This window comes from Notothenia rossii (genome assembly GCF_949606895.1).
Source record: "Notothenia rossii genome assembly, chromosome: 2".
Lineage (NCBI taxonomy): Eukaryota > Metazoa > Chordata > Actinopteri > Perciformes > Nototheniidae > Notothenia > Notothenia rossii.
The window spans coordinates 12613234-12640362 of NC_136904.1; the positions used below are offsets into that span (position 1 = coordinate 12613234).

The following is a 27129-nucleotide window of genomic DNA, read 5'->3' on the forward strand; positions in this document are numbered from 1 at the left end:
AAAGGTTTTGCGACTACCTAAAACTCAGTAGCAGGAGTGTAAGGAATGGGATTTCTAACAGGTTTGAGATTTTTGATTTTGAAGCTCTTCTCCACTATAGCAGTGAGATCACGCACACATTTAACAAACAGCACAATACACACTAGGATAAATCAACATGAAAACTGCATGGCTGGGATTGAACCACCACTTTCTGACTCAAAGACAACAGCTCTTCCTCACAGCCACAGCCGAATTATGGGATGTTCAGAAATGATGAAATCATAGCCGGAGTGTCCCAATCGAGATAACCGTTGTGTTTTTTGAATGGAGTTTTGTTTTAAATGGGAAAAAACCTGAAGTATGGTAAAGTTGGAAAGGTACCGAGGCTTATTTCCATTGCTTCTAAAGGACATTAAACAAACCTGACTCCTGGTAGCCTTGTGTTTTCTGAACAGATGTAAAAAGATGTTCGCAAACTCTCGTTAAACGTTTGTATTTGTCGTGTAAAAAATGGGAAAAGGTAGAAAGATATTTGACAATGTAATTAAAATTATAACAAAAAATAATAATAAAATACAAAATGTAAGAACAATAATAATAACAAAAATGAAATAATTTCATAAACAAATTATAATGACAATAAAGAAGTCACAAGTAAAAATACAACAAATAAATAAATAAAAATATAAAAACGAGGGATACGATAATCAGATAAAACAATAATAACTAAAATAATCATAATATTAATAAATTGAATTTATATAGAATTTATTTGAATTTATATAGAATTGATATATATTAAAAATGAATTTAACATATATATATGTATACATCATCATAAATAAAATATTTAAATAATAACATTTAAATTAAATTAAATAATGATATAAAACATAGTACAATCATAAAAATTAACTTGGAAAATATATATAAAGATATTTAATATCAAAGACACACAAAAAAATTAAGTAGTAAAGAAAGAATGAAATACATTGCTTTTAAAAATAATTTGTATATACAATTTGAACAAATTAATGAATTAAAATAACAAATACAATTTTGTTTTGTAAATTGGGATGTGATCTAATGATTTCAAATCAATCCGGTCTGCTCAAGCTGTTCTATAGCTCAGTGCAGGCACACCATATCTAGGTCTCTGAGAGACTTGGGATCGAATCCCCATTATGGTAGAAAAAATCTCTCTGGACATAACACATGATTAAAAAAATTAAAAGTTGCTTATATAATGTTCACTAACATTAGGCAAATTCAATAATACATTTAAAAAACCTAAATCCTAAAAAAAAGTATCCAAAAGCAACGCTGTTTTGTTAATTTGTTAAAATAAAAAAGACAGTCTCGTCATCCTTGCTGCAGTCCAGTAGGTAGCAGCAGGCGTTAGATCTGCCAATAGGTGTGTGGAGTGAAAGAAAATGTGGAACACATCATATTCATACTGCAACATGTACAACACAGAGAGGGAAAAACGAAGAGACAGGGACAGAGAGGCAGGAAGGGAGTGGAACCGGCCCTGATGGGGATACTGGGAACAGAAGGTGAGGGGATAAGAGCTACCAGGAAGGCCATTCTTAAGTATTTGAGTGAAACAGGATTGATTGGACGAATTTAAAACAACGTAAACACAGTGGTATAATTCCACAAGTGGTGATAGGATGATATGGTGATACACACTATTGTACAGTAGATGGCGGTATGCACCTTAAAGTTGTTTGCAATCCGCCAAAAAATCGAGAGAAGAAGAAGAAGTAGGTAGAGTGGGATATTTTTTCCTGGATGAAGACTTTCAGGTAGAAACATTTTCAAAGCCCTGATCAAATGTCATCTGTTTCATGCTACAGTCTATGGTTTCATTTGAATTTGACAGATCCTAAAGGGCTATATTTCAATTACATGTTAACACCTTGAGTATATTTACTGCTTTTGAAGGATAACAGTTACTGGTGGGACCGACTAAGATGACTCGCTGCCTGAAAAACTAAACTCAGGGTATACATACGCACAATCGGTTTGCCTCGCTTTCACGAAGGCGTCGTTTACCACAGACCTCTGTTGTTGCTTTTACATGTTGTGGATATGGCGACTAATAGCCAAACTGATATGGAAGCGTTTGTAAACCACTGGATAGTCGACTACTATTCAGTCCTTGCAATAGAGCTGTTTAAAACCAAGAAATACGAGGACTTCTGCGGGATTGTAGCTATACTTGACGGTAAGTAACAAACTGCTCAACAGTGTTTAGTTTCTTACCCGCCAAACTATTAGCCAGCTTAATGTGTCCGACCAAGTTTGTAGTTAACTCACTTTTTTTATTTAGAGTATTTACAGTGTTTATTGTGCTTTAAAGGTATTGCCCAAAGACACAAGTGTTAAGTGGTGACATTTGAATGTGCGTAACGTATAGATTGCATTATTATCTTGCAGTTAGCTCATCCATTCAGAAAGAGTCACAAAAAGTCCCATAAATGAAGCTCTGAGAAGAGGTGGTGCAGAGGTGTATAGGTCTTGCCTTTTCACAACAAACCGATTATCACATGCTATTTTTAAACAAGCAATTGTTTGGATGTCACTTTCAATGAAGCATATTGTTTGTTATTGGATTTGGAGAATAACAATAAAGGGAACTTTGGGAATGTGTAAGTCTACAGATATCTACACATCTATGTTTGCCCATCTTCTTTTATTTCTTATTTTGTATTTTACTTTTAAATGTTGTGTTTCTTTTTATTCTGTTGCTGCCTTGACACGTGAATCTCTCTACGTTGCTTATTAAAGGTCAATCTTATCTTAAATAAATATATGTAAATACATTCTGTAGCGGCTTCATATAATAAAGAAATACAACAGAGAATTTAACTAAAAATAAACTGACTCTGGTGCACCAGTAAGAGAATCTCACCAAGGAAAATACTCAAAGTCCAGGCAGGCATGAAAAGTCGACTTTCTGTATTTATTTCATGTAATTCCAATAATCCAACAAACAATAGTTTCACCACTCTTGTGTTTTCCCTGGTACAAAAAAAACCGTTGCTCCTTCTGGTGGGCCAATCCCACCACCACCTGTCTCCAGTACATAATCACCAGTCGCCTTCATCTCCCAGTAACCAAAACCACCTTCAAAATGTAAGCATAAAGAATTACTTTAATCAAATAAAATGATACAATAAATTATTATTAATTTAATATAAACAAAAACAGCTACAAATGTTGAATTTTCAGATAACGTAAATCAATGTATAGCTCCAACACATTCATACCATTATCCCAGAGTTACCAGCATATCAAATGTCACATTTCCCCCTCTATCCCCCAGGTGGCCTTTTAATTACATGCAATCCGGTTCGGAATATTTACTTTCTATTAGGGCTGCTCAATTAATCGTATTTCAATCGCAATTACGATTTTGGCTTGCAACGATTCTGAAAACAACATAATCGAAATAAAACGATTTTTGTCTTTTTTTACATTATTATTTTTTAAACATGTTTTTTATTGGTTTTTCAGTTGAATTATACATAAAGTTCAGGGAAATCAACTGTTAAAAACATACTGTTCACATTTTTCTTTCAATAAATGGATGTTCTCAAAGTAAATGGATAATCGTTTTGAATAATCGTGATATCAATTATTGACCCAAATAATCGAGATTATGATTTTTGCCATAATCGAGCAGCCCTACTTTCTATCTGAATGTATATTATTTTAGGGGAATTAAATGTTTATCATCTTGTTACAGGTATCTTGACCCGTCCTGTTTACTCTTCCGATGTCACGCCAACAAAGATACGAGTATTGCACTTTCTCGCCCGGATAAATGAAGGGGAAAATCTTGGTGAGTTCGTCTTTGTTGCATATCATCAACGTAACATTAACTTTGTCAACAAATGTGTGTTGCTTCATTTCATTTAGTAGTAACGAAGTATATCATCTAGGTACAACCCCGACAGCAATACATTGTTCTGCAATAGTTCAACTAAATGTTGTTTGACATTGTCTGATCAGCCTCATATTCAAGGTTTTTACCTAAATCTGTAATACAACTATTATATTGTGACTAAAACGCGATTCAAATGTTTTATCGTCATGACATATACAAAGCTACGGTGTAATTATGTAATGTTTGAAAAACGTAGATCGCAGGTTTCTCAACCATGCAATTTAAGACATAAAAAAACAACAGTAAGCTCAGGTGTTCAATATTCTTATGGCCTGTGGGATGAAACTGTCGCTGAGCCAGACAGCAGGAGACAGAAGAGTTTGTGGCTGGGGTGATGGGGGTCTTTGATAATCCTGTGGGCTTTTCTTCCTGAGCCGCTGGGAGTAAAGATCCTCCATGGATATTAGCTCCGTCCTGGTGAACACGGTGCCATCAGGTCCAGGAGCCTTGGGTGAAGATGAACCTTTTGAAAGGATCTTCACACATCTGCCCTGTCTAAAACAAAAGGGCAGGGCTCCTGGGCTGTCTGTGCCTCCACAGCAGTGACTACATGTTTGCCTTTGTCTACAGAGGTGGTATTTGATAAGGACCCGTCAGTATCTCCTCTGGAATCGGCCTTAAAGGTGCTGGAGAGTATGGCGAAGGACTGCTGTACACCACTGCCAGAGAAGGATTTCGATCATGCAAGCGCTTCACTTAAAGAGATGGTAAGTGGGTTTCTTTTGTTATGATAATATGACTTTCTTTAGGCGGTGTAGTCTGATTTGATTTAACCACCTGTTTGTTTTTGTTTTTTTATTAGATTGTGAGCTTGTTTATTAAAAACGATGAGTTTGACAAGGCAAAGAAGATGCTCAACAAACACTTTCCTAAACCAAGGGTGGGCAAGGTTAGTAAATGAAATAGAATGGCATGTTTACTGAATAATATCATAATTGTGTTGGAGTCAAATCAGCAGTATAGTCCTCTCTTTCTGTTGTAAATCCCCCTGCATCTTTTGGCCTTAAGTGGGATCAGGTGTGGCCTGGTAGGTGGAGGCTAAGCCCCGCCTCCCACAAGACCAATAAAGGCAAGGGGGATTTACAACACTTTCAATGTCACAGGGTTTTCAAAGGATGCCCAAGTTGGATTTGTTTTTAAAGTTCCAAAGAGCAATTGACTTGGTTACATACTTGTTTACGTACTTGGTTACGTACTTGTTTACGTACTTGGTTACGTACTTGTTTACGTGTTACGTACTTGGTTACGTACTTGATTACGTACTTGGTTACGTACTTGATTACGTACTTGTTTACGTACTTGGTTACGTACTTGTTTACGTGTTACGTACTTGGTTACGTACTTGTTTACGTGTTACGTACTTGGTTACGTACTTGTTTACGTACTTGGTTACGTACTTGTTTACGTACTTGGTTACGTACTTGTTTACGTGTTACGTACTTGGTTACGTACTTGTTTACGTGTTACGTACTTGGTTACGTACTTGGTTACGTACTTGTTTACGTACTTGGTTACGTACTTGTTTACGTGTTACGTACTTGGTTACGTACTTGTTTACGTGTTACGTACTTGGTTACGTACTTGTTTACGTACTTGGTTACGTACTTGTTTACGTGTTACGTACTTGGTTACGTACTTGTTTACGTGTTACGTACTTGGTTACGTACTTGATTACGTACTTGGTTACGTACTTGATTACGTACTTGATTACGTACTTGTTTACGTACTTGATTACGTAGAGTTACACACCTCCATAGAGGGTAATTCATGTCTTCTGTTTAGTCTTTAGCTGTGTGTCTGTCAACACATGTACCTACATTATCTGTTTTTGGAAAGTGTGGAGACTTGCAGGTATAGTGATCTGAGGCGCTACCAAAAGAATGGAAGATTAATCAACATAGGGCTGCACGATATTGGAAAAAACTGACATTGCGATTTTTTCTCCCCCTGCGATATATATTGCGATATGAAAAATACAGGAATTGAAGAAAATACTGTTTTTTCCCCCTCAAACCATCCTTTCTAGAACTTTAATTCTATACAATTGGTATTTTTTTAACTATATTTAACCGGATGAAGGATTTTAGTCACGGACGTCTGGATCTTAAGTTATCAGAGCAACAAGCTGAGCTAGCTCGGTTAGCAGCGCAGAACTGCCCTGGAGAAACACATGAAGCGACTTTATTCAGTGTTTTGACCTTTAATCACCGTCCGTTTGCTTTGGAGATGTGATTGGTGGGTTGCTGTGCATGCACAGCCTGCATGATGTCACTCACTCAAGTACCCCTGACATGAGAGCCGCGCAAGTTTTCCTTTTGTAGCAAGCAGCAAAATAATTGTAACATGACGTTTGAGTAAATTACCTAACCCAAAAAAATCGCACGTCCACGCGATGTGAATATCGCGCATGCGCATATCGCGATTATCGTCATGACACGATATATCGTGCAGCCCTAAATCAACAGTCTTTTCTCCTAAATGACATCTTTCTAAATGAGATGCAAATAAATCCACACACAACACTTAAAGCGAGTTGTTTGCTTAATTGTTGATGATGTATGCAATACCAACAATGAGAAATGTCAAATGTAATCAGGTTATTATTACATATAGATAATATATTCTTATTAATAATTCTTTTGTGGTAATTCTCCTTTTCGAACAAAGAAATAAAGATGTTTATATAGTGTACAATGTCGAGCCATAACTTCCATTATTACATTACATTCATTTCTAGTTGCATGTTCATACTGAAACTATACATCATTTGGTCTGTAATGACTTTGAGCAATCTTTCTGTGTATGCTATGTGGTTCGCTTTCTTTAACGTCGCTGTGTTCTATAGAAAGCTATATTCACTCGGCTGATCAATCAGAAGAGCAGAACGCATGAAGTCATCGAGCACATCGACTTCCAGAGTTTTAGGGAGGAGATGTTTGACTACTGCCAGAGTCTCTTCAGCGACGTTCCCTTTCTCCTCAGGGTAGGTGACATGCAATTAGCACAATGGCCACTAATGATTGAATGTCAAAAGATTAAAAGGTTTTTTTGATTAGTCTTTGAAAACATTCTCATGAGTATAACAGCAAATAATGAAATGGTTTAGTCAATACAATTTGTTGGTAAAGTCAATGTGTGTGTATAATGATGTTTTGTTTATCAGGCTGCAACACGGATTATTGAAGAGAAAAGGCTCAGAGATCAAGTAGCGAAGGCAGCTCGACCTGATGAGCGAGAAGCAGCAGGCCCATCCTCTGCTCCACAAATACACAGCGTCCATTTTACTCCAGGGTAGGCTCTCATTCACTCAGTGTTCATTTCAAACAAGCTCAACATTACTGCCAAGTGTTCAGATGACAAATCCTCATCTCTCTGTCAAATAAGCCCACCTCTAAGAGAGACACGCGTCACTAAATCAGTTCTCGTCCAGTATTTGAAGGGATAACATACATTGAGATCCCCTAATTATTAGACATACTTGCCTCATTCAATAAGAGTAATAATAATACATGGGATTTTTATAGCGCTTTTCCTGATGCTCAAAGAAAACAAGAACAACCGAAACAATACAAAGATGATCAGACCCATACAACCATATATTATTACTTTGCGTACCCGATCCAAGTTGTGTTTGGTTGTAATATGTGTAGCGTTCATTACAGCTGTTGTGTGTACAAGGACAGAATGATGTTTCCACTATACTTTAAGAACCTTTCCCATTCCAAGCTAATGTGCCCTTTTTATTCTAGATACCCTGTTCACTCTCTGTTTCTTGTCTCTGTTTCATTTAACAGTAAACAGACAATACTCCAGAGGACCAGACTGGAGGCAGCCTTCAAGGCGTTGTCTACATGTTCAGATGACAAAACATTTGCTCAGCTGGAGGAAGAAGAAGAAGAAGAAGAGGAGGAGGAGGAAGAAGAAGAAGAAGTGGAGGAAGAACAGCTGGCAAGAAATGATCTTTCCCTGTGCCTCTCACCCTCTCCAGAACAGGAGACCAATCAGGACCCGGAGCAGGACGGGATATTTCAGGGAGATTCGGGCAGCCCCATGGAGGCTTCCCCAACAGACCAAACACTTCAAACACATGTTGTTCCTAAAGCACAGGCAGAATGGCTCTCAAAGACACCCTCAGTGCCGAGAAACAAGCCTCTTTGGACTGTGGCACGACTGGTGGTGGAGCCGGACAGCCAGGTCAGCTCACCGGCTTCACAGGAAGTGGAGACAGAAGTCAGAACAGAGGAGCCTCCTCAGCGCCCGGCTTCACAGGAAGTGGAGACAGAAGTCAGAACAGAGGAGCCTCCACAGCGCCCGGCTGCACCCGATAAATCAGCAGAGCAGAGCGTGGTAACGGTTGGTGAGGATAGCCCACCTGTGCGGAAGCTACGCAGACGAGAAAGCAACATCTGCAGCAGGTATGTTAATCATATTTAGTTTTTAGAAATGATTTGTTTAAAAGGAAATCACAGAATCTTGATGTCTCATTTTCAAATCGAGTCAAGGTGGGGCTTAATCAAATGTGAGACCGCAGCAGATATTCATTGCAATGGTTTTACATTTATTGCTTTTTGAGAAATATGTGTAAACATGTCAATAATAAATAGTTGCTTAAATAGTTGTCGTACTTTGCTCAGTGTGTGTACGTTTTTAAGTGTCAGTGAGAACACATGAGAAGTACACACGTGTTGTTTAAAACGGTCAAGGACATTGCAAAGTTATAGAATATGATGGACAATGCAAAGCATGATTGAAAGTCCCTCTTTTTCTAGATATTTCTTGACTGAGTCTGAACTCTCATCATGCAGAAAGTCAGAACGGTTATCATCAGACAGTAATAAGGAACCACAGGAGTCGCCCGCTCCCTGCAAAGCCCCAGTGCGGAGACCTCTAACAAAAGAGGCCACAATTCTTCTCCGCAGGCAAGTTGAAATGTGCTCATTTGTCGTTATTTGATGTCACTTAATTTATTTGTCTCAATGGATGACGATTCGATTAACTTTCACGTAACTATGCAGGGTTCCAGAGGAAATCTGTATCCGAGATTCTTCATTGGACAGCTCACCAGAACTGTACCCTACTCACCCTGTCCCTCAGAAAAGCTCTACTCCTAACAAGGACTCTGCTCGGGAAAAAGGTCCGACACACTCAAAATGGTAAGTAAATAGTACAGCAGAGGCTCAACCTATGAATACATTCACTCACCTGTTGTGAATACATTCTGGTAATACATGCTACCGCACAAAAAGGTGCACATTTATAAGTGAAAGGTGTTTGTTTTCTTAAGGTGTGGCCTTTATGTTTTTCCAAGCTGTTAAATGACCAGAGGTAAGAAACTCTGCTCTTGTTTACAGGAAAGTGCTGTACACTAACGCAAAGGAGAGTAGGGATACATGGAGCGATGAAGAGACATATTTCAGCGCCAAAAAGAACAAAGGTAACATTTGAGCAAATATCCGGCAGTGGGTCAGTTAGTAGGGGCGCCAGTTCAAGTCCCCGAACGGACATCAAATATGGAGTGTGGACTGCTACTTGGAGAGGTCCCAGTTCACCTCATGGGCCCTGCCGTGGTGCCCTTGAGCAAGGCACCGGACAACCCCCTCTGCGCTGCCCACTGCTCCTACTACTAGGATGGGTTAAATGCAGAGGCCAAATTTCACTGTGTGTGCTCTGCATGTGTGACCATTAAAGAGGGGTTTCACCCCTCCGATTCTATCTGCTTCTACTTAAAATTGTAAATTGTGAACAATCCTGTTCATGCAGTAATTTGTTTTTGCTTCCCCCTAAAGGATCGAAGAATCAAAGCTTAAATCGGACACTTCCAAGCCACAGAAAGACGGTGAGCATAACAATACACGGTCAGGTCATAAAAGCACCAAGGCAAGCAGACTGGATTGCATTATCATTTAAAAAATAAAAGAAAGCTGAGTAACTGTGTTCCTGTTGTGTTGCAGAAGTGGAATGAAAAGGAGACGCAAATGTTAAGAGATGGGGTCAAAAAATTTGGAGAAGGCAACTGGAGTAAGATAAGATCGCATTACTCCTTCAAAGAAAGGTCAAATGTCAACCTGAAGGACCGATGGAGAACAATGAAGAACTTAAAAATGGTTTGAGTATGTAATCCTGTCTCCAGAATGGAATCATGTTTAAAGATACGGTTATAGAATTCATGAGTTTGTAGTTCAATAAATGTTCAGATTTTAATTTAAGATTGCTTTTCGTATTTTAAAATAAAAAACTGCAATGGTGACTGATACGCATTTTCACTGCAGGCCTCTATACAGTCGCACACTCAACAAGACAAATGAATACAAATATGTTATGGATTTATTTGAAAGAAAACACATTCTATATTTCCGCTAATTCTGTGGATAGAGGGTTTTCATGTCAGTCCGTAGGCTGCGTTTGAAATATGGAGGAGTTGAGACATCGGCTATTAAAGTGCCCCTGAACCAGGCCTTAATATCCAACCACTCAGTTAAGAAAACATATTCTTGGGGAGAATATTGGTAGCGGTGACTGGGTGTAAAATGACAAAGAAAAAGGGCCTTTGACAGTTCAGCTGTTGCTTCTTTATGTTAACGTGTCTTCATTCCTGATGAACTCTCCTACGTCGGCCTGGTGGAACACTACGATGGACATGGGATCCACTCGCCGACACTCCTGGGTAGTTTTGGCTGCCACTCCAAAACCCTGAGAAATAAAGACGGTTAGGAAATCCTCTCTTTGAACAATGGCAAAGTCTGTCGTATGATGTTGAGCTGCTCTAACAAATATGTATTCTGAACATTTAGTATGTTTGCTAATATAAGATTCAGGATTGAGGCGTTGAGGGGAAGACATTAAACTGATGGCAGCACCTTTGATATTGCAGTGGTTTGCAATGTGAATTTTCAGCACAAGTGGCCCCAGCTATAAGCCCTCAATACTGTAAATGGCTTTCTGCGAGAGAATAATCACTAAATGACCTCATCCTATATCAATTGTATTTTTTCTAATCAACCAAGCATTAGAATACAGGTGACACATGTATGCACAAAGACCAGATGCACGGGGTCAAGTGTTCATTCATTTGTGAAATAAGTGATGATGTTATTGGTTGTGCCTTAGCATTCTAGCAAGAGCACAACTCAGAGAATATAGTGGGTAGGTCAATCTTATCGATTCCAATATATATGTGTCAACTTTGAGCGTTCTTGTTTCCTGAAGGATTGGTCATTCTGGTTAATTAAACCATGTTCTAAAAAGTGTTAAAATAGAAAAAAGGGGTGAGGTCCAAAAGATATTGATTTCTGACAGAACTCCCGTGTGCACCACAGTAACAAATCTTACCAGGGGCACATCCGTCATGGAGTAGACCACGACTCCCTGGTACTGCATCGTGTTCTCTGTGATTCTGCCAAGCCCGGATTTCAGCACATGGTTCCCGTAGAGAAAAGACTGTTCCTGTCCAGGTTTCACCCATACCTTGAACTTAAAAGACATGACAAGAAGCTTAAAGTTATATATTAAATTCTTTAGAAAAAGATATGCAGGTACACAATACATTTCCAAACTAAATTAGAGATTATCAAACAGTATTAAATAACGAACTGTTAGATTAACCTGCATTTACCACTCTACTATGAATTTAACCGGGCAAGTGACTTCCTATATTTGTTTGACACAGGACAGAGGTATGTTTTAGAGAAGTTCAGTATGACAGTAACTAGTGTGACATGGTGTTTACAAGTGTCAAATGAGAGTAAGTATGAGAACTGCAGCTGGACCATCAGGTTGGCCTCAGTTAATCCACTGCTCTTCCTATAAATGTATTTGACATTTATGCAAATGTATGCACTACTGAAAAGGATGCACCACTTCACTAAACATTTGCATGGCTTTAATTTCTCCTTACTGCACCTCTTAATCCAAATTTAATTCACAAGGTCTTATGAGAGAGGAGGAAATGCAAACGATGTAGGGCAAGATACAAATAAGAAAAATGGAAACCCATTCACCTTTGCATAGGGCGCCAGGAAATCCAGAGCTGTGATGTGCAGGCGGAATTTAATGGACTTTGTGAACTTTCCAAAACATGTTCCCACTGAAACGAGCTTATCCCGGGAAATGTTTGTGGCCAACTTAAGAATTTTCTCACTGTGGACAAAACACGAGGGTATATGAATTTCAGAATGACTTCAGGATATAGCAGAACATGAAACGTAATATATCGTAGATTACCTCATATAGTACACACGCTCATTGTGTAGTCTGAAACAGTAGGAACCGTCAGGTCGGTCAACTAGAAGTTTAATGTTGTCTCCGATGCTGTTGTGGGAGAAAAGACATGGCTTACTACAAAACACACGCAGGCTAACACGGATGCTACCATTTTTAGTATAATAGGAGTTCTAATAAGCAGGTAAAACCGCCCTCTTGGTCAACTTACTATTTTGACAGCTTCTCAAACATAACTTTCGTCTCTTCTTCTGTAAGTGGCCTCATACTGAATATTTTTAAAGCAACCTTTATCCACGAATACTTGTATCTTCTGTGAGAAAAACGTGGGTAAGCACGGAAGTCGTCAGTAGTTACACCGGAAGTTGGTTGACGTCATCAGGGAGGTAGTTCCTGGTTGTTTTTTTTCTTTAGCTTTCAGTCGATCGTTCGCTTTTACTCCTACAAACCGGTTGCCATCTGGTAAGTTTATTCACATACATTCATAAAAACTGTTATTTACGCTATAATTATACAGCTGGAAAACCGCTACTTGAACACTAATTGGTTTTACATTTCGTTTTTGTTAAACATTGAAGTCACACCTTCGAAATCGGGGTCGGTTAGCCTGGTTAGCTAGCTGTCAGTGGAAAAAAACACGGACCTGCTGCTATTGGTGAGCTAACTGTGTTAGCAGCTGACAATGCTAACGCTGGTTCGCTTCGGGAAACGACCCTGTTCCACTTAAGCGTTTCACATTCAAATCCATTCTGAAACAATGGGATGTCACAAGTCTCTTTATTGAGTCTCGCCCGGTCGTGATTTTTTTTCGGACCCGCGGTTTGAAGAGCAGAGTCTTTGCCGCAGCGGTGCAAAGTTACATAACGTTAATTTGTTTTAAATGTACGTGTTTGTGATCCAAAACACAGGCTTATAAACTCACCAGTCAACCTGATGCAACAATGTACCTGCAATGGACAGTAACAGCGCAATGTCAGCAATGTGTAATGTCAGCCAGAGTTGGCTACAAATAAGGAAATCTACTTTGTCAGCGAGCTCTTTGCACTTGGCGGATAATTTGATCCTCCTCTCTGGCAGCAATAATAGCCGATATAAATCCCTGATCTTGTTTTTCAGATGCTGCCAAGTAAAGTTATACCAGGCTAAACGATTGTTTCCACTAAGAGGACATTTCTCGAAGTATCTGATAATGCTTCAGTTCAGTCATACATAAAACAATTGAAATTGTTCATTTATAAAGAACTAAGATGTGGGACAGCCTTAAAGTACAGCTGCCAAGATTCGTGGATTAGTTGTCAGCTATATATTTTGTATTTTTTTTTGAAAGAAACAAAGTCTGGATTCTCAGATTGTAGCTTTTGAAATGTTCAGATGTTTGGTTCTCTGTGCCAGTAAGGAGTTGTGGACTAAAGAAGACTTGAGGATGTCATATTGGGCTTTGGGAAACACTGATAAACATTTCTGACAGACATCAAATGGAAAGAAGATGAATCAACTAAATAATAGACGGATTAAAAAAACAATGAAAATAATGTTAAGCAGTTTCAGCCTTACATTAAACTTAATTGATCTTTAGTTGTCTACGGTGAACCTAGGATGCAACTGTTTCTCACCTGTGATGTGTAATACACAACATAACTTTGTTGGTATTAACAACATGCAATTTCAGTCATTTGATGCCCAAGATTTTCTTTTCTTCATTTTCTTTTATGCCCTATTAATGGAAAAAGTCTCTGTATTAATTCCTCTCCAGGGAAATATTAATTAAAATGAATGCTGTATCAAAGCTACAGTGCTATAGACGGCATGATGACAACTACATTAAGGGCTGATCAGAGGCTATGTAAGCACAAGGTTGTATGCAAACACTTTATTGTTTACGCAAGACTACAAACGCAAAGAAAGGTTAAACATCGATCACTTCAATCCGTTTTCTAAGTAGGTGTCGGCTCGGCATCCCACATGGAAACGTACGACCCAATTCCTTCTATTAAAAGATTGTAAATTATGTTTCATGTTGTCCAACCTATTACACCATGTGAGAGTCAGAATACATGCAATGTATATATATAGTAAATGTTTGTAAAATTAAATGCAAATATGAAATAATGCATATTTCTCTAATAGAGCGAGCTGCTTTTAGATTTGACCTGATTATCTGTGTTTCCCCCAGAAGAGAAAGCCCCTCTAATCGCATGTCACGCCTCAAAATTGACGACCTTATTATTGTTATCAGGTGGTTTACCACTACTTTCACTTAGAACATTAGACCTGTATCCAAAACCAAAGTAGCTTTCACAAATCACTAACTGCTTGAGAAGAGAAACAAAGAAGTCACATTATGTATAACCGTGAAAAAAATGACAAATATTTCTTAGAAGCTCAATAATAAAATAACAGATGTGTTCTTTCCTAAACAGGAGCGTGCTGCCCTTTGTTGGGAGGACATTTCTCGTGCCAACGGTTTGCCCCAGAGAAGCCAGTGGTCTGTCTGTCATCAGTTTCCGGCGTGTGTCTGCCTCTGGTAACACTGAACAGGAAGACAGGCGCACAGAGACGTCTGAGCAGAGAGAGGAAACTGCTGCGGCTTCTTCGTCGGCCTCAGAATGACTGAGTTCTGGGTTTGCTTCAGCTGCTGCATTGCAGAGCAGCCACAGCCTGTGAGTACGAACGTGGAACTTGGAAGATACATTGATTTACTCAATCTTTAATGTAGAGGCATTGCTGACCTTGTGGAAAACGTCTATGAAATGCTGTTTCAAAGTAATATAGGTGAATAAATAGAGCAGTATATGGTGTTTTCAGTGTACTGGCCAGTATGTTTTCCATGTTAATGAAGATTTGAGAAGTAAATACTCCCCATACCGAGATCAAGTTCCTTAAAATGTGTGGTTGGGTCATGCCTGAAATATGACATCGTCTTTTAAAAGAGATTTGGGCCTCCAGCTCACCACATCCTGCTTTCTGACGTGAGAATGACAAATTAAATAAGCTTTGCCATAGTGACAGCCACTCGTTGTGCCTCACTGTAGTCTGCCAGTGTGTTTGCTAACAGATACGGTAACAGGGATCATGATTGTCTTCTTTCAGCACAGGTATATTAACCTGCTTATGAATACAAATGTGTACAGGAGAGGAATGAGCACACTCTTTCTTTAGGCAGATGTTTGCCTCTTCTCAACCCTCACTGAAAAGTAATATAGCTTTGAATGTATTAAATGGTGGTAAGACTTAGAGCTCCCTGCCAGTCAGTGGTCTATAGTATTTTTGACTATACCTGAAACTTGACAAAGTGGTAGTTAAAAAAAGTACCAGGCATGTACCATCCACAGCTTTTTCAAATGGATATAAAAAATAGTGAGTTGAGTGGAGCCATGACATGCAGTGGAAACATGTCCTTTTTTACTAGGGATGCTCCGATCGACATCGGCCGATATTCACTCTCTGCCGATCGATCAGTGCAAAACAAGCTCGCCAAAATGGCTTCACCGGTCTGGCAGTATTTTAAGGTGTCTGAAAAAGACAGTAAAATAGCGGTATGCAACATCTGTGAAGCAGAAATCCTGCAGCTCCGCCCGCTGTGACGGAGCGGTGAGCGGAGCAACACACACAAGAGTTAGACCTAACACACTTAACTATTTGATCTACCTCTGGAACAAGCTCAACTAGTTATAAATGTATGTGTTAGTCACTGTCCGGTCACTCATTACTGGATCAGTGAGCTGCATGAGACGATACTGACTTTTTTTACTGTTCTTTTTTTATTGAGCATTACTTAAACCAGCGGTTTTCAAAGTGTGAGGCGCGCCAGGGAGCTTCAGGGGAGGCGCAGCGTGAGAAAAAAACAACGAGAAACAGTGAAATCTAGCTGGTTAACTTCAGCTAACTTTATGCGAGCGGCAACATGGATCGATTTTTAATGAAGTTAGCTAAAGTGAAAGAGGAGACGTCAGCTTTGTTTTGAAATAAAGGTTGTGGCTCATCGGACATTTATCAGAGAAAATCCCTAATGTCCGAGTGCAAGTGAATGCAGCACAAGACGCGAGCCTTGTAACCCCTCCCCCGGCCCCGGCGCGAGTGAGGAAATGTGATTAGCGGCGATTTAATTTGAACGGGACGGCGCATTCGGACACCAAGTAGACGGAAGGAATGAGGTATTTGCGGTCTACAATGACAGAGAAGAGACTGTGAAGTTTGGCTGTACTCAGCATCGAATCAAAACGCACTAAAGCTGTAGATCTTAATCAGTTTGTGAGGCGTTTTGCTGAACAAGATTGTAATCGCCACATTCAGCTGTTATAGACATGCCAACTTGATGCTCTGCTCACGGATGACTCGATGAGCATAACAAACTGTTAAGATGATGACCTTACGTGTGTAAATATATTTTTTTCTTTGTGGGGGTCTGACCCCAAAAAACAGTTTTAAGTCCTGAGAAAGTCAAATAAGACGATGTGTAAAACTACACTGCCCAGCCAAAAGAAAATAACCACTTTGATTTAACTAGGCCAGCCGGTGAGGGGCATTCCACTGGATCATAATACCCCTGCATTATAACAACAACAACAACAATAATAATAATAGCAATAATAACTGGGAGGGGGGGCACGGCTGTTCTTATGTTCTCTGAGGGGAGGCTCACCTTCCCACACTTTGAAAACCCCCTGAATTAAACAGACGTATGACCACACCTCTGGTAAACACCAGAGAACATGTGGTGCTTCTGCGTGATTCTCTCTGGAGTGACTCAGTTTCAAACATCTGTCAAATCAACTCGGCTGTTCGATTAGTGGACACAAATGTATGCATGCTAGACGACTAAACATAGATTTCTAAAAAGTTAATATTTATGTCGTTCATTTTCAGAAACGGCGACGACGGATCGATCGCTCCATGATCGGCGAGCCAACAAACTTTGTTCACACCACACACGTAGGCTCGGGGGACATGGGCCTGGGATTGTCATCGGTATGATTTCTTACCATCACCTCCACAGAACATTTGATTAACAGAGTGAAGCCAACAGAGATAAGTAACATTCACACCTTGATGTTTGCAGGTGGACCTTGTCCAGGCCCAGATGAAGTCTAAAGGCGGCTACGTGCACGGAGGATCCGAAGGCTCTCAGTTGTAACAAGGTGAGAGATCCTTTACTCTGAGAAACTGGTATGCAGCCACATAACTTTCACTACACAAAAGACACACCAGAGTGCAAATACATATTTTTGATGACATGTTAAGTTTGTTTTGAGGGATAATGTGAACACCTGCAGATTTAACAATGCAAGCAACACGCGGCATGTTCATTTCCCAAGAAAGCGGGTATATCCTCTGCCTTTGATGATTTAATCCAGATCAAACAAGTGTTATCAAATATATGGGTTTAGTTTTTAGCCTCTAGGTTTAACGCGTTTTTGATTAAGACACCCGTTTTTTAAGTTTAAAGACTTCCCAGTTGACTATTTCAACTAAAAGTCACTGACTTGACCCAGGCTTTTTATGGTAAATCATGCTTACACACAGCAGCAGGCTTGTCTTATGTCTTTAAAAGGAAACTGGTGATATGCCTCCCAGCACATATTTGAACTGTTCTATACATGGTCTTTTTTTATTCGGGGAATTTCGCCCTGCCTTCATGAAGGACTGGATGTCCTTGTTCCTCCTGATTAGCTCTCATGTACAGATAACCACTTCCATTGTCCTTGTAATTAACAATGACACAGCAGAATCATTTCTTCATTTCTACAGTCTTTATTTGTAAGTTTTAGCTTTCCAACACTGGCCTGATTAGGGCAGTAGCATTCCTTTCTCCTGGCCTCAGGCAGCTGTTAGTGTTGCACCCCTGCCTTGTTTAGAAACTCCCACTGGAGGTTGCCATGGTCCCTTTCACTTTTAATCATTATCCTGTTCACTCTCCAAAGAGAATTCACCTAAAGTCTGTCCAAACGGCCTCGTATTAAATGGTAAACTGGTGTGATTCGCTCCTCCTATCATTAGCACCTCACAGCCTAACATGTTTCACTCTTCTCCCTTCACAGCCCTTCACAGTCTTGTGGAAACTACTGTTGTTGATATAAGGAAGCATTTTCAAAAAGCAGTTCTGTCTGTAAAGGACGCAGGACCAAAAGATGAAACTACTGCTTTTCCATAATGTTGTATATATTTTTATTTTCCATTCCTTTTTTTAATGAAAGCACTGCTATCCATTTGCTGCCATACTGTTGCACTGTAAAGAATAACTGTTCAGAATAGATAAGAGGGTTTAGAAAGCTCATAGTCTCAATCAGACGTATGCTTGTGTGTATGCATGAGGAAAATATTTTCAAAAATATTTTCTGTTGTAGCCCATTTGGATGCCTGTATTTATTATCTGATTTGTAAACGGACCTCATGGTGGCTGGGCCACGCTGGAGATTTAGGACATTCAGTTTCCTTCTTTGTTCTCAGAGGTTTATCAAAGGACAGGTAGAGGTAGCAAGGCAAAAAGCTATATGTTCATTGTTTTGTTCTGAGAAGTACTCCTGATTCTCTGAGTTGCTTTCAGGGGTTAAGATTGCTGTCTTGTAATAAACTTGAAATGAGTAGAGTACACTGGATCAAACATTGTACACTCACACTTGCTTAGGAATTTCGCATTGATTTCAACTGTTTTTTTTATACTCATTTAGATTGAACCATATAGAATTTTAATAAACGATGAACTTCATATAATCTGCCTTCTGAAGTCATGTTCATTATTTGTTTAACTGGTTTCGTTTCGGAGCTTGAAGCTGCAAATGCTTAGCTTAGTGATTCTTAGATTCATATTTTTCTATGTATTTTTTCTTTTCAATGCTTATGTATCAACAGTAGACCAAGAATTCAACTCAGAAGTGACCAAATGCAAACACGGCTACAAATGTGGGTCAGTTTGATGCAGATATCAGTATTCCCCAAACCTGTGATTTACCCACTCCATATATATTTCTGTCTTTTTTTTGTATTTCTCTTGATTATAACATAATAAGTTAATTCTGTCATTATCTTGTCCCTCCAGAGGTCCTAATACTTTCTTGTTTCTTCAATTCAAATGCCAGATCTCTTCAAATCTGACACGTGCTACTAAATGTCACTCAATCTAACGCGACCCGCCTTTGTAGCAGTGTTCGTGATGAAGTTGCTTCAGTGTTAAAAAATGTTTTCATGTGATGTTAACAAATATTTTGTCAAAAGCATTTAAAATTACACAAAGTTATACCTCCTTTTTCAAGGAGGTGTCATTTTCTTTAAAGGATTCCTCTCTTAGGGGAAAGTAAATAAGTGCAGCTATTGCCTGATTACGCTGGTTGCCAGTTCATATTTTTCCTTTTTATTGAATGGCTGGTACATTTTGATCCCTCAGTATTTTCACCATGTAGTCAACATTTCATAACCTGGCTTGATTGAAAATACCTTGATAATATCTTTGCCAATAGTGATGGACCAGATGCAGGGTGAACATTAAATCATGGCCCCTCCTGCTGCTCATCACTGCCTCCTGTCATTCTTAATGAAAAGGTCAAATGTGACGAGCAAACCAGCCGGCCTGGGTCTGTAGGTGTGATTATGTGTCCTCCATGTCCATCGTGTGATCGACTAACAACTGAATGTGGTTGTTTTTATCAATTCAAGCGAAAGTCTGTGTCAATTGGTGTTCAATGGGTGCTATTGTCAAAATGTTTATGATGAAAGAATGAAATATTTGGTGTTGGTACCAGGCAGCACGAATGACCTGATAGATATAGTCACATTTGTAATATCTTATCATTTTACAGCCTTACAATGCTGTTGACCACTATCCCAACATAGATTTATTAATGTGATTTATCAGGCTGGTATTGTTCAAAGCTCATCTGTTCCTCTTTATATGTTCAGTAGTAATTCCTTTGTGATAAGAGATCCTCCTATGTGTAGACTAGTTAGTGTTTCTCCAGCTCTCTGCTGAACGCTGTAGTGTGTGTGAACCAAGGTGTGACCGCAGACTGGGATTGCTGTATATCATGTGACCAGCAGGCTGTGCTAGCACATTGGTTGAATGTGACTTAAGAAATGTTTCCTTTTGGAATTCCTGTCATGGGACTTCTTTTATGATGAAACTGTAAATACTTAACATGAAGGTAATGGATTCATGGTTGGTTTGTTTTCAGGATCATTCGTATCTAAGGTTCGTTTTCTGTACAACATTACTGGGAAGGCAGAGAGTAGGAGCAATGTTTTTTGTTTTCCTTCTCACTTTAAGGGAAGTTCATCTGTCTTTTCTGCATTTTTCAGAATAAACAATGAGAAATAAATGTTAAATGTTCAAGTTTAAACAAAATGTCTCTCCTATGTTTTTAATTCAGGCTGGACGCCAACATCTATTGGGTTAGGAAAGGAACATTTGAAACTATTTTAATATCAAAATACTCTAGTCTAGGCATTCCTGTCAACGACCATTGACTCAATGCAAAGGTCCTTTAGCTAAAATACAGATGCAATAGGAACAAGTACTCCACTACAAGTACTAACTCAATTGTGCTGTAAGCAGCTTTAGCTATAATTTATTTAAATTCCTCTTAACCTGTGGGTTAAGTGTAGCTACAAATAAATACGAAAATCAGATCTTTTGCAGTTTTTAAATGAAACCATAGAAGTTTGGATGGGAAACTGGGTTGGGTGACTGCCAACATTAATTAATTCCACTGTTTAAATAACAGCCATCTCCTTCAGTTCATATGCATACACAACATTTCAGACAAAATTATACTTTAGTTTCTTCAGTTTAATTTAAAAATACAAAGCAAACAAAAAAGCAGGTTGTATTAATTTCACCAAAAAACAACCAGCTGTAAAAATTGAAAAATATACAAAATTGAGTTTCTCTGACAAGACTTAAAAATGGTTAACCCAAGGCATACATGTAGTTATCTAATGTGTATTAAGGGCATGACATCTATACATAGTTTGCAGGTTAAATCTCATGAATGTGTAGTTATGTGGTGTTTTAAGCTCCACCCCCCAGCCTACAAACTGTTGCAGCCACATTGTCATGCCTCTGTGTGCTTCTCCTATGTTCGCTAAACATCCAGTGAAACTCAAAGGAATAAGTGATCCTGCAGTGAAGCGTGAGATCAGTTTACAGAGTGAGCTGTGGTGAGAGCTTGGTGTCATGTCAGTACGTTTGAGGCACTGAACCCAATTGATGATGACAGAGGAAAGCTTGGCTTGGAACAGGATCTTCATCTCAGCGTGCTCAGCAGAGGGGATGACCGCCCGACTGACTCACAGAGCAATTTAGTTTCTTATTTCCAGTGGTCAGCTCATCACACAGACAGCAGGAAGAAAGACGCTGAATAAAAGCAAGAATGCAAACTGCAGAAACGATGAGTTGTTTAGTGCAAAACTACAGCATCAGTGTTTGCTGGTGTGTGGACCAATCGGAGAGCTCCTTGATGTGGTTTGGACCAAACAGCTCACTGTAGTTCTCTGTGTGCAGAGAGTACGGGTCATCATCCCCAGCACCTGAGGAGCACAAAATAACATTTTGACCCAAATGCAAAGGCTCTTACCTATTATAAGCTGTGTCGTAAACACTATGGATTTTATTTAATTGAATACCTCAAACAATTATTTAAAGGTCTCCTATTATACTGTTTTTCATCAATATATTATAGGTCTCAGATATATACAAAACATGTCTGAAGTGTTTGGCTCCAAACACCAAACAGATCATTGCAGCATTACCCATAATCCCCTCTGTTTCAGCCCTGTTTCAAAAGTGCTGATTCTCTGTCTGTTACTTTAGATGAAAATAAGGAGCCCCTCCCCACGCCCCTCTGAGAGATATTTGGTTACAAAAAACACAATGGTGCTCTAGGAGGAGATTCAGGTGATAAGGTACCTTGGTTGCTGATTGGCTAATGGTTACACAAGCCACAACATCGTTATGACGTCATAAAGTGAACAAAATCTGATCAACTCATTTTCAGACAAGTTTTTTATATAAATGGATCAGGACAAAAAGTGAGAGAATCTTTTTTCCTGAAACTTTCAGAATCTCTTTCCACAGAGGGGACACATGTTGATGTAGAAAAGACATGAAAAAGTGCATTTTGCATGATAAGTGACCTTTAAAAATAATAATAAATCTTTTAGCAAACTATATGAGTATGACAGTCGAGGACTTCCTAATTCACACAGACACACAAAGTCTTACGGTGCCAGTGGTCCCACAGTGTGTGTGTTCTCCATTCCCTCTGCTCCTCAGACTGGTTCCAGACGTCAGTGTTATTCAAGTGGTCCATCAACTACGAGAGACAGAACACCTTCAGTCAGTCAGACTTCTAGAGCGTTACACAGCCCAAGATTCATCCCAGTGTAATTCATAATTCAAGATTCAACAGTGCAATTACAAGACATAAAAAATACATTATATTTATATTATGCCACTGATCTCTTACAGACAGTGCTATTTAAAAAGAAAACTAGATTATCTCGGTGTGATTGAGTGTAGGAATTATCGTCCATAGAGATGCTTTCTCCTGAGTATAATGGGAGTAAATGGCACTAGGCTCATGGTGCTTATAGCGCCGAAAGAATACAAGTGTAAAACTCAGAAGCAATGTCTCTTTCAAGAAACCATGAGCCACTCAATCAAGATAATCCATAGACCTTGTAGTGACAGTTTCATGCAGGATCGATTTTATTTTCCCCAAACTACACCATTAACCGTTTAACAACAAATGTCATCCTCCTTGACTGAGCTGTATTATGTTAAATAACAGGCTTCTTTCTTAATGTGATGAAAACAAATCACTAAAGGACATGACATTTACGTGTCAAATGTCCCTTTAATTTAGAGGAATGCAGTTTCTTCAGTAGTCTTTTCCTTCTCATTTTAAGGGAGTTACTCATTCTGCCAAATAAAAGAAACTCCACTAAAGAATGAGCCCCAAAATGTTAAGGCAGTCAGAACATACCTTAAACACAGCTTCATTCTGCTCCTGCTCCTCTGGTCTGCCATCCCACATGCCTGAAAATCAGTATAATTTGTACCAGACTACAGAGACAACATCATTTAAAATCACAGCCAAAACAAAACGCTTTGACAACCAGCGTCTCACCGTGTGTTTGCATGTTACCAAATGGGCCTTCTGCGGGCGTCACAACCTTCTGCGGTATGTCTGAAATGGGTCTTGTCGTTCTTGGTTGCCAGGCATGTGTAGTTTGTGTTTCATCAACTAAACTCCCATGTCTTTCTCGCGGCCTGCTGAACAACTGCAGCCCTGGGAAAGGGTAGCACTGTTTCATGAGGTCTGTCTGAGGATGTTAACCTTTGAAGAGATACATACACTTGAAAGGCATGTCTGTCTTACCCCTCCTGCGTCTGTGAGTTGGTGTTTTGGGCAGAATCCTGTACACTCTGTAGGCATTGCTGCCTCTCTTTCTGCTGTGCTCCCGCAGCTCAGAGATGTCCGGCAGGGAGTTCAAGGCACAGCGGAAATTTGCCTTCCATGTCTTGGGGTCCGGTGTATCTTTGCCTGGATGGTACCGCCCTGAAAAAAAAATGTTTACATATCATATTAGCAACTACCTGAACAAGCAGACCAGAGTTCAAACCAGAAGTAAGTTGATTCTGACACCTTTTTGCTCAGCAGCTGTAAGTTTAAAGGAGGCGTGTGGCGCAGTGGGTTGTGTGTGTTCGGATCAGGGGGAGCACAGGTTCAAACCCCACTGCAGTCAGCATGTCGTTGTGTCCCTGAGACACTTCACCCCAAAATTGCTCCTGTGGGGATTGCCCACAGTATTGAGTATGTAAGTTGCTTTGGATAAAAGCGTCTAACAAGTGACATGTAATGTTTAAATAATTGCTATTTTATAGGACAAGGATAAAAAAAAAAAAAGCATTAAATAAAGTTTCAAGTGTTGTCAGAAGTGTACATTGTTGCCAACTTGTGTAACTACACCCATCAGTGTTGTCACGGCGTACTTGACTACATCTGTGTATCACTGCATCGAGAGGAGAAGTTCAACAACTGGTGGTCAGCAAAACAATATTTCCAGGGTGTTGTGTGGGACAATTCCAGTATAGTTAACTCCATGTATTATGCATAAATATGGCCATTATGACTCTATTTTCTGCTAATCTTTCCTAAATAACTATGTTTTTTGTCTCTAAATCTATTGGATGGTAAAACACAAAACCTAGCATCCATACATGGCTCACTGCACAGAGATCCTATTGACACCTTCACACTTAAGCTACTGTTCAAGTGTGTGACTTCCTCCATTGTGTTGAGTTCTCACATGTGTCCGCAGGTATTTGGATCCCAGCCAAGCCTCTGTTTCTAAGTTTCAATTATAAAATCATTTGAGCTTAAAACATCGACTAGGGATCATTTACAGCTGACAAGGGCTAACAAGTAGAAAGGGAGCACGGGGAGCATATTACTCACATGCTGCAACCCCAACTGCCGTGACTCACAGAGCCTCCACATGGTATGTGTATCTTTGTTGTCCAATTGTTCAGTAATGTAGTCTGTATTCTGGCTTGATTTTATTTAAGTTTTGAATATTGAGCTGAATTTAAAAACATCCCCCTACAGTGTCCGCTTTTACATGATTATCTTTTTTTTTCTAGATCGCGTGAAAAGCCTGTTGAACTTTGACAGCAATATGATCACCACATTCACAGCAACTGAACTGAAGCTTTCCCATGATGTGATGCTGTTACACTCACAAAGCGTGACTTTCCCAAGGCTATTGTGTGTGTGTGTGTGTGTGTGTGTGTGTGTGTGTGTGTGTGTGTGTGTGTGTGTGTGTGTGTGTGTGTGTGTGTGTGTGTGTGTGTGTGTGTGTGTGTATTCAGACACACTTCTTTAAAAAATGGTCATGATTCCCATGAGAAGATGTCAAATAAATGAAATGTTTACCATCAAATAGTTTTACTGCGGAAACAGATAACCTTTATTCGTCCCACAGAGGGGAAATGTACATTGTTACAGCAGGTAGGTAAGAGCCAAAGATAGCTTAATATGTGAGTTGGACATGTCTGATGAACTTTGCGTGGGAAACGTAAGAACAAGTCTGGGCAATGTGAGCGCTAAAAACAACATAAAGCAATCAATCATTTTATTTTTAAAGTCGGATCTTTTCACATGTTCTTTATTTGTTTATTTGTAACACACTGTTGTTGTTACTGTAAAGGCTACTGGACACTTCATATCTCTAAGCTGGAAAGGTATGAATGTGGTAAGTCTAGAAAGACATGATCAGAACAATGTAAGTGTGGCTACACTTGACTGGAATAAATACTTCTGCTTACTTAGCAGGAAACAGACCGTATGCAAATCTTATCAGGATGTGTTGAATAATGCAAAACAATTGCCCTATACTGCGAGCACATTTGAACCTTGGAAAAATATATTTATCTTAAGGAAAATAAATCATTGATATGTTGAACTGATGATTATTCTTTGGAGTTGTTTACATGAATTAGGCCATCCAGTAAAACAAATCTTTATGTGGTAATGTAACCTTCAATGACAGGGCAAAAATGTTACCAGTGACACGAACACAGGTTAAGTTTCTTTGCCCCCAGTCTACCAGAAAACCATGTAAGGGGAAAAGGTGAATGCCATTACATGAGGAAGCAAGAGTAATTAGTATTATAAATGTGTACACATTATAGTTAAAACATTCAGCATTGATTCAAACATGTGGCACACTAGCATTACCGAAATATACTCATATGAAAATGATTTCAACATATTGCAGCAGTCTTTTGATACAACATATAAGCTTGTTGTGTTTTTACACATTGCTGCTGTAAATGTAAAAACTTAACACAGGGTATCAAACGAAGTCCCTCAGATTTATATAATATGAGGAGTCAATGCTAAAGATAATACGAAATCTGATGTCTGAGTGGACAATAGAGAAGAAAACACCTTTATATAAATATATGGCAGGGTCCTACCTGTGTGCATGGCCCAACTCCTGAAGAGTGTAGCATCTCGGTCAATACTCCATCCATGACGAGCGGCATGTTTCCACGGGATTTGGAAGATTTGTGCTGCCTGTTGAATAAAATGCAAAAAAGAAGCACAGAAAACATTATGCTAATATGAATCCCTGATTAATTATCATTTATATAACCAAATTGATGTACAGCATAACAGTTTGCACCTAGGTGTGAATGCATGTGTGATGATGGTGAGGGGTCTACCTGGTCCAGCCAGCTGACTCCTGGGTAGCTCCCAGACTCGATCTGCTCCTCCAGCCACGGCCTCAGCCTCAGCCGGCCTGGGTGCTGCATACTGGAGTCACAGCTTCAGTTATGCATACATGTAGAGAAGTGTCACTGGTTACACAGGAGTTTCAGCAATAACAGAACTTTTCCTAGGAGTTCAGTATAATCAGAGGTTACCCAGGGACACCCACCCCTTTTCTGCTGTAATCTTCCAATCCAGGGCCTCACAGGTACGACAAGCTCTCCTCCTCCAATAACTTGCCTCGCTGCTTAGGCGGCTCCTCCAATTACAGGAAATACTGTACAGTATGAAAGCATGTGAAGTGTATTAATGCTTTCCCTGCGTTTCTACATGCTGAATTGAGGACTCAGCATTAGTTCAAAGTCACCTGCTGGGTTTAGGTCAGTGCTAAACAAAATGTGGTCTTTGATTTTTTTGGGATGTGGTTTTCCATCAAGTTACTGTGGTAGCAGTGAGGCACTGGGCTTTCATGTAAAACCACCAGATGGAAGCAGAGTTAACAATGCTCAGACCTTTACGCTATCCCATGGTGAAAAAAAACTTCAATGTTTTGCTTGTACTGGTATTCTAATGTTTATCCTTGCTCTGAACTGTCTTTATTTTTAATAAGTAGAAACAGAGTAATGTTTTTATTATTTGTTGATTGTCATGTCAGTACCTGCCCAGGGACTGCAGATGAAAATGAGCTTGTAGCTACATCTGGCC

The 27129-nt window shown here is 39.4% G+C and overlaps 4 protein-coding genes across 7 annotated transcripts; 2 read left to right on the plus strand and 2 right to left on the minus strand.

Annotated features, from left to right (window-relative positions):
* Window positions 1-1758: 1758 nt before the first annotated feature.
* LOC307030705 (telomeric repeat-binding factor 2-like) lies at window positions 1759-10184 on the plus strand. Of its 4 annotated transcripts, none has more exons than XM_079667304.1 (12): window positions 1759-1790; window positions 3737-3832; window positions 4508-4644; window positions 4740-4826; window positions 6783-6920; window positions 7101-7228; window positions 7732-8352; window positions 8707-8856; window positions 8953-9090; window positions 9289-9371; window positions 9724-9773; window positions 9889-10184. In XM_079667304.1, exons 3-12 carry the CDS (start codon window positions 4573-4575, stop codon window positions 10045-10047), a joined length of 1626 nt encoding a protein of 541 aa, XP_079523430.1. In that variant the 5' UTR covers window positions 1759-1790; window positions 3737-3832; window positions 4508-4572; the 3' UTR covers window positions 10048-10184. The 4 variants fall into 4 exon arrangements, with proteins under 4 accessions (XP_079523430.1, XP_079523427.1, XP_079523428.1 ...); XM_079667301.1 differs by lacking the exon at window positions 1759-1790 and adding an exon at window positions 1814-2212; XM_079667302.1 differs by lacking the exon at window positions 1759-1790 and adding an exon at window positions 1814-2212 and having other exon boundaries at window positions 8743-8856.
* Window positions 10185-10243: 59 nt separating this feature from the next.
* Window positions 10244-12526, minus strand: nip7 (NIP7 nucleolar pre-rRNA processing protein). The gene is made up of 5 exons (XM_079667305.1): window positions 12366-12526; window positions 12158-12244; window positions 11935-12073; window positions 11267-11407; window positions 10244-10627 (listed from the first exon to the last, which is right to left on the minus strand). Exons 1-5 carry the CDS (start codon window positions 12419-12421, stop codon window positions 10508-10510), a joined length of 543 nt encoding a protein of 180 aa, XP_079523431.1. The 5' UTR covers window positions 12422-12526; the 3' UTR covers window positions 10244-10507.
* cdc42se2 (CDC42 small effector 2) lies at window positions 12480-18870 on the plus strand. The gene is made up of 5 exons (XM_079667306.1): window positions 12480-12616; window positions 14575-14814; window positions 17021-17122; window positions 17214-17292; window positions 18193-18870. Exons 2-4 carry the CDS (start codon window positions 14761-14763, stop codon window positions 17286-17288), a joined length of 231 nt encoding a protein of 76 aa, XP_079523432.1. The 5' UTR covers window positions 12480-12616; window positions 14575-14760; the 3' UTR covers window positions 17289-17292; window positions 18193-18870.
* Window positions 18871-20923: 2053 nt separating this feature from the next.
* LOC307030263 (uncharacterized protein) lies at window positions 20924-26516 on the minus strand. Its single transcript, XM_079666597.1, has 7 exons — window positions 26379-26516; window positions 26130-26229; window positions 23527-23706; window positions 23275-23436; window positions 23131-23183; window positions 22368-22458; window positions 20924-21673 (listed from the first exon to the last, which is right to left on the minus strand). The coding sequence occupies exons 1-7, from the start codon at window positions 26466-26468 to the stop codon at window positions 21555-21557; spliced, it is 795 nt and encodes a 264-aa protein (XP_079522723.1). The 5' UTR covers window positions 26469-26516; the 3' UTR covers window positions 20924-21554.
* Window positions 26517-27129: the final 613 nt, after the last annotated feature.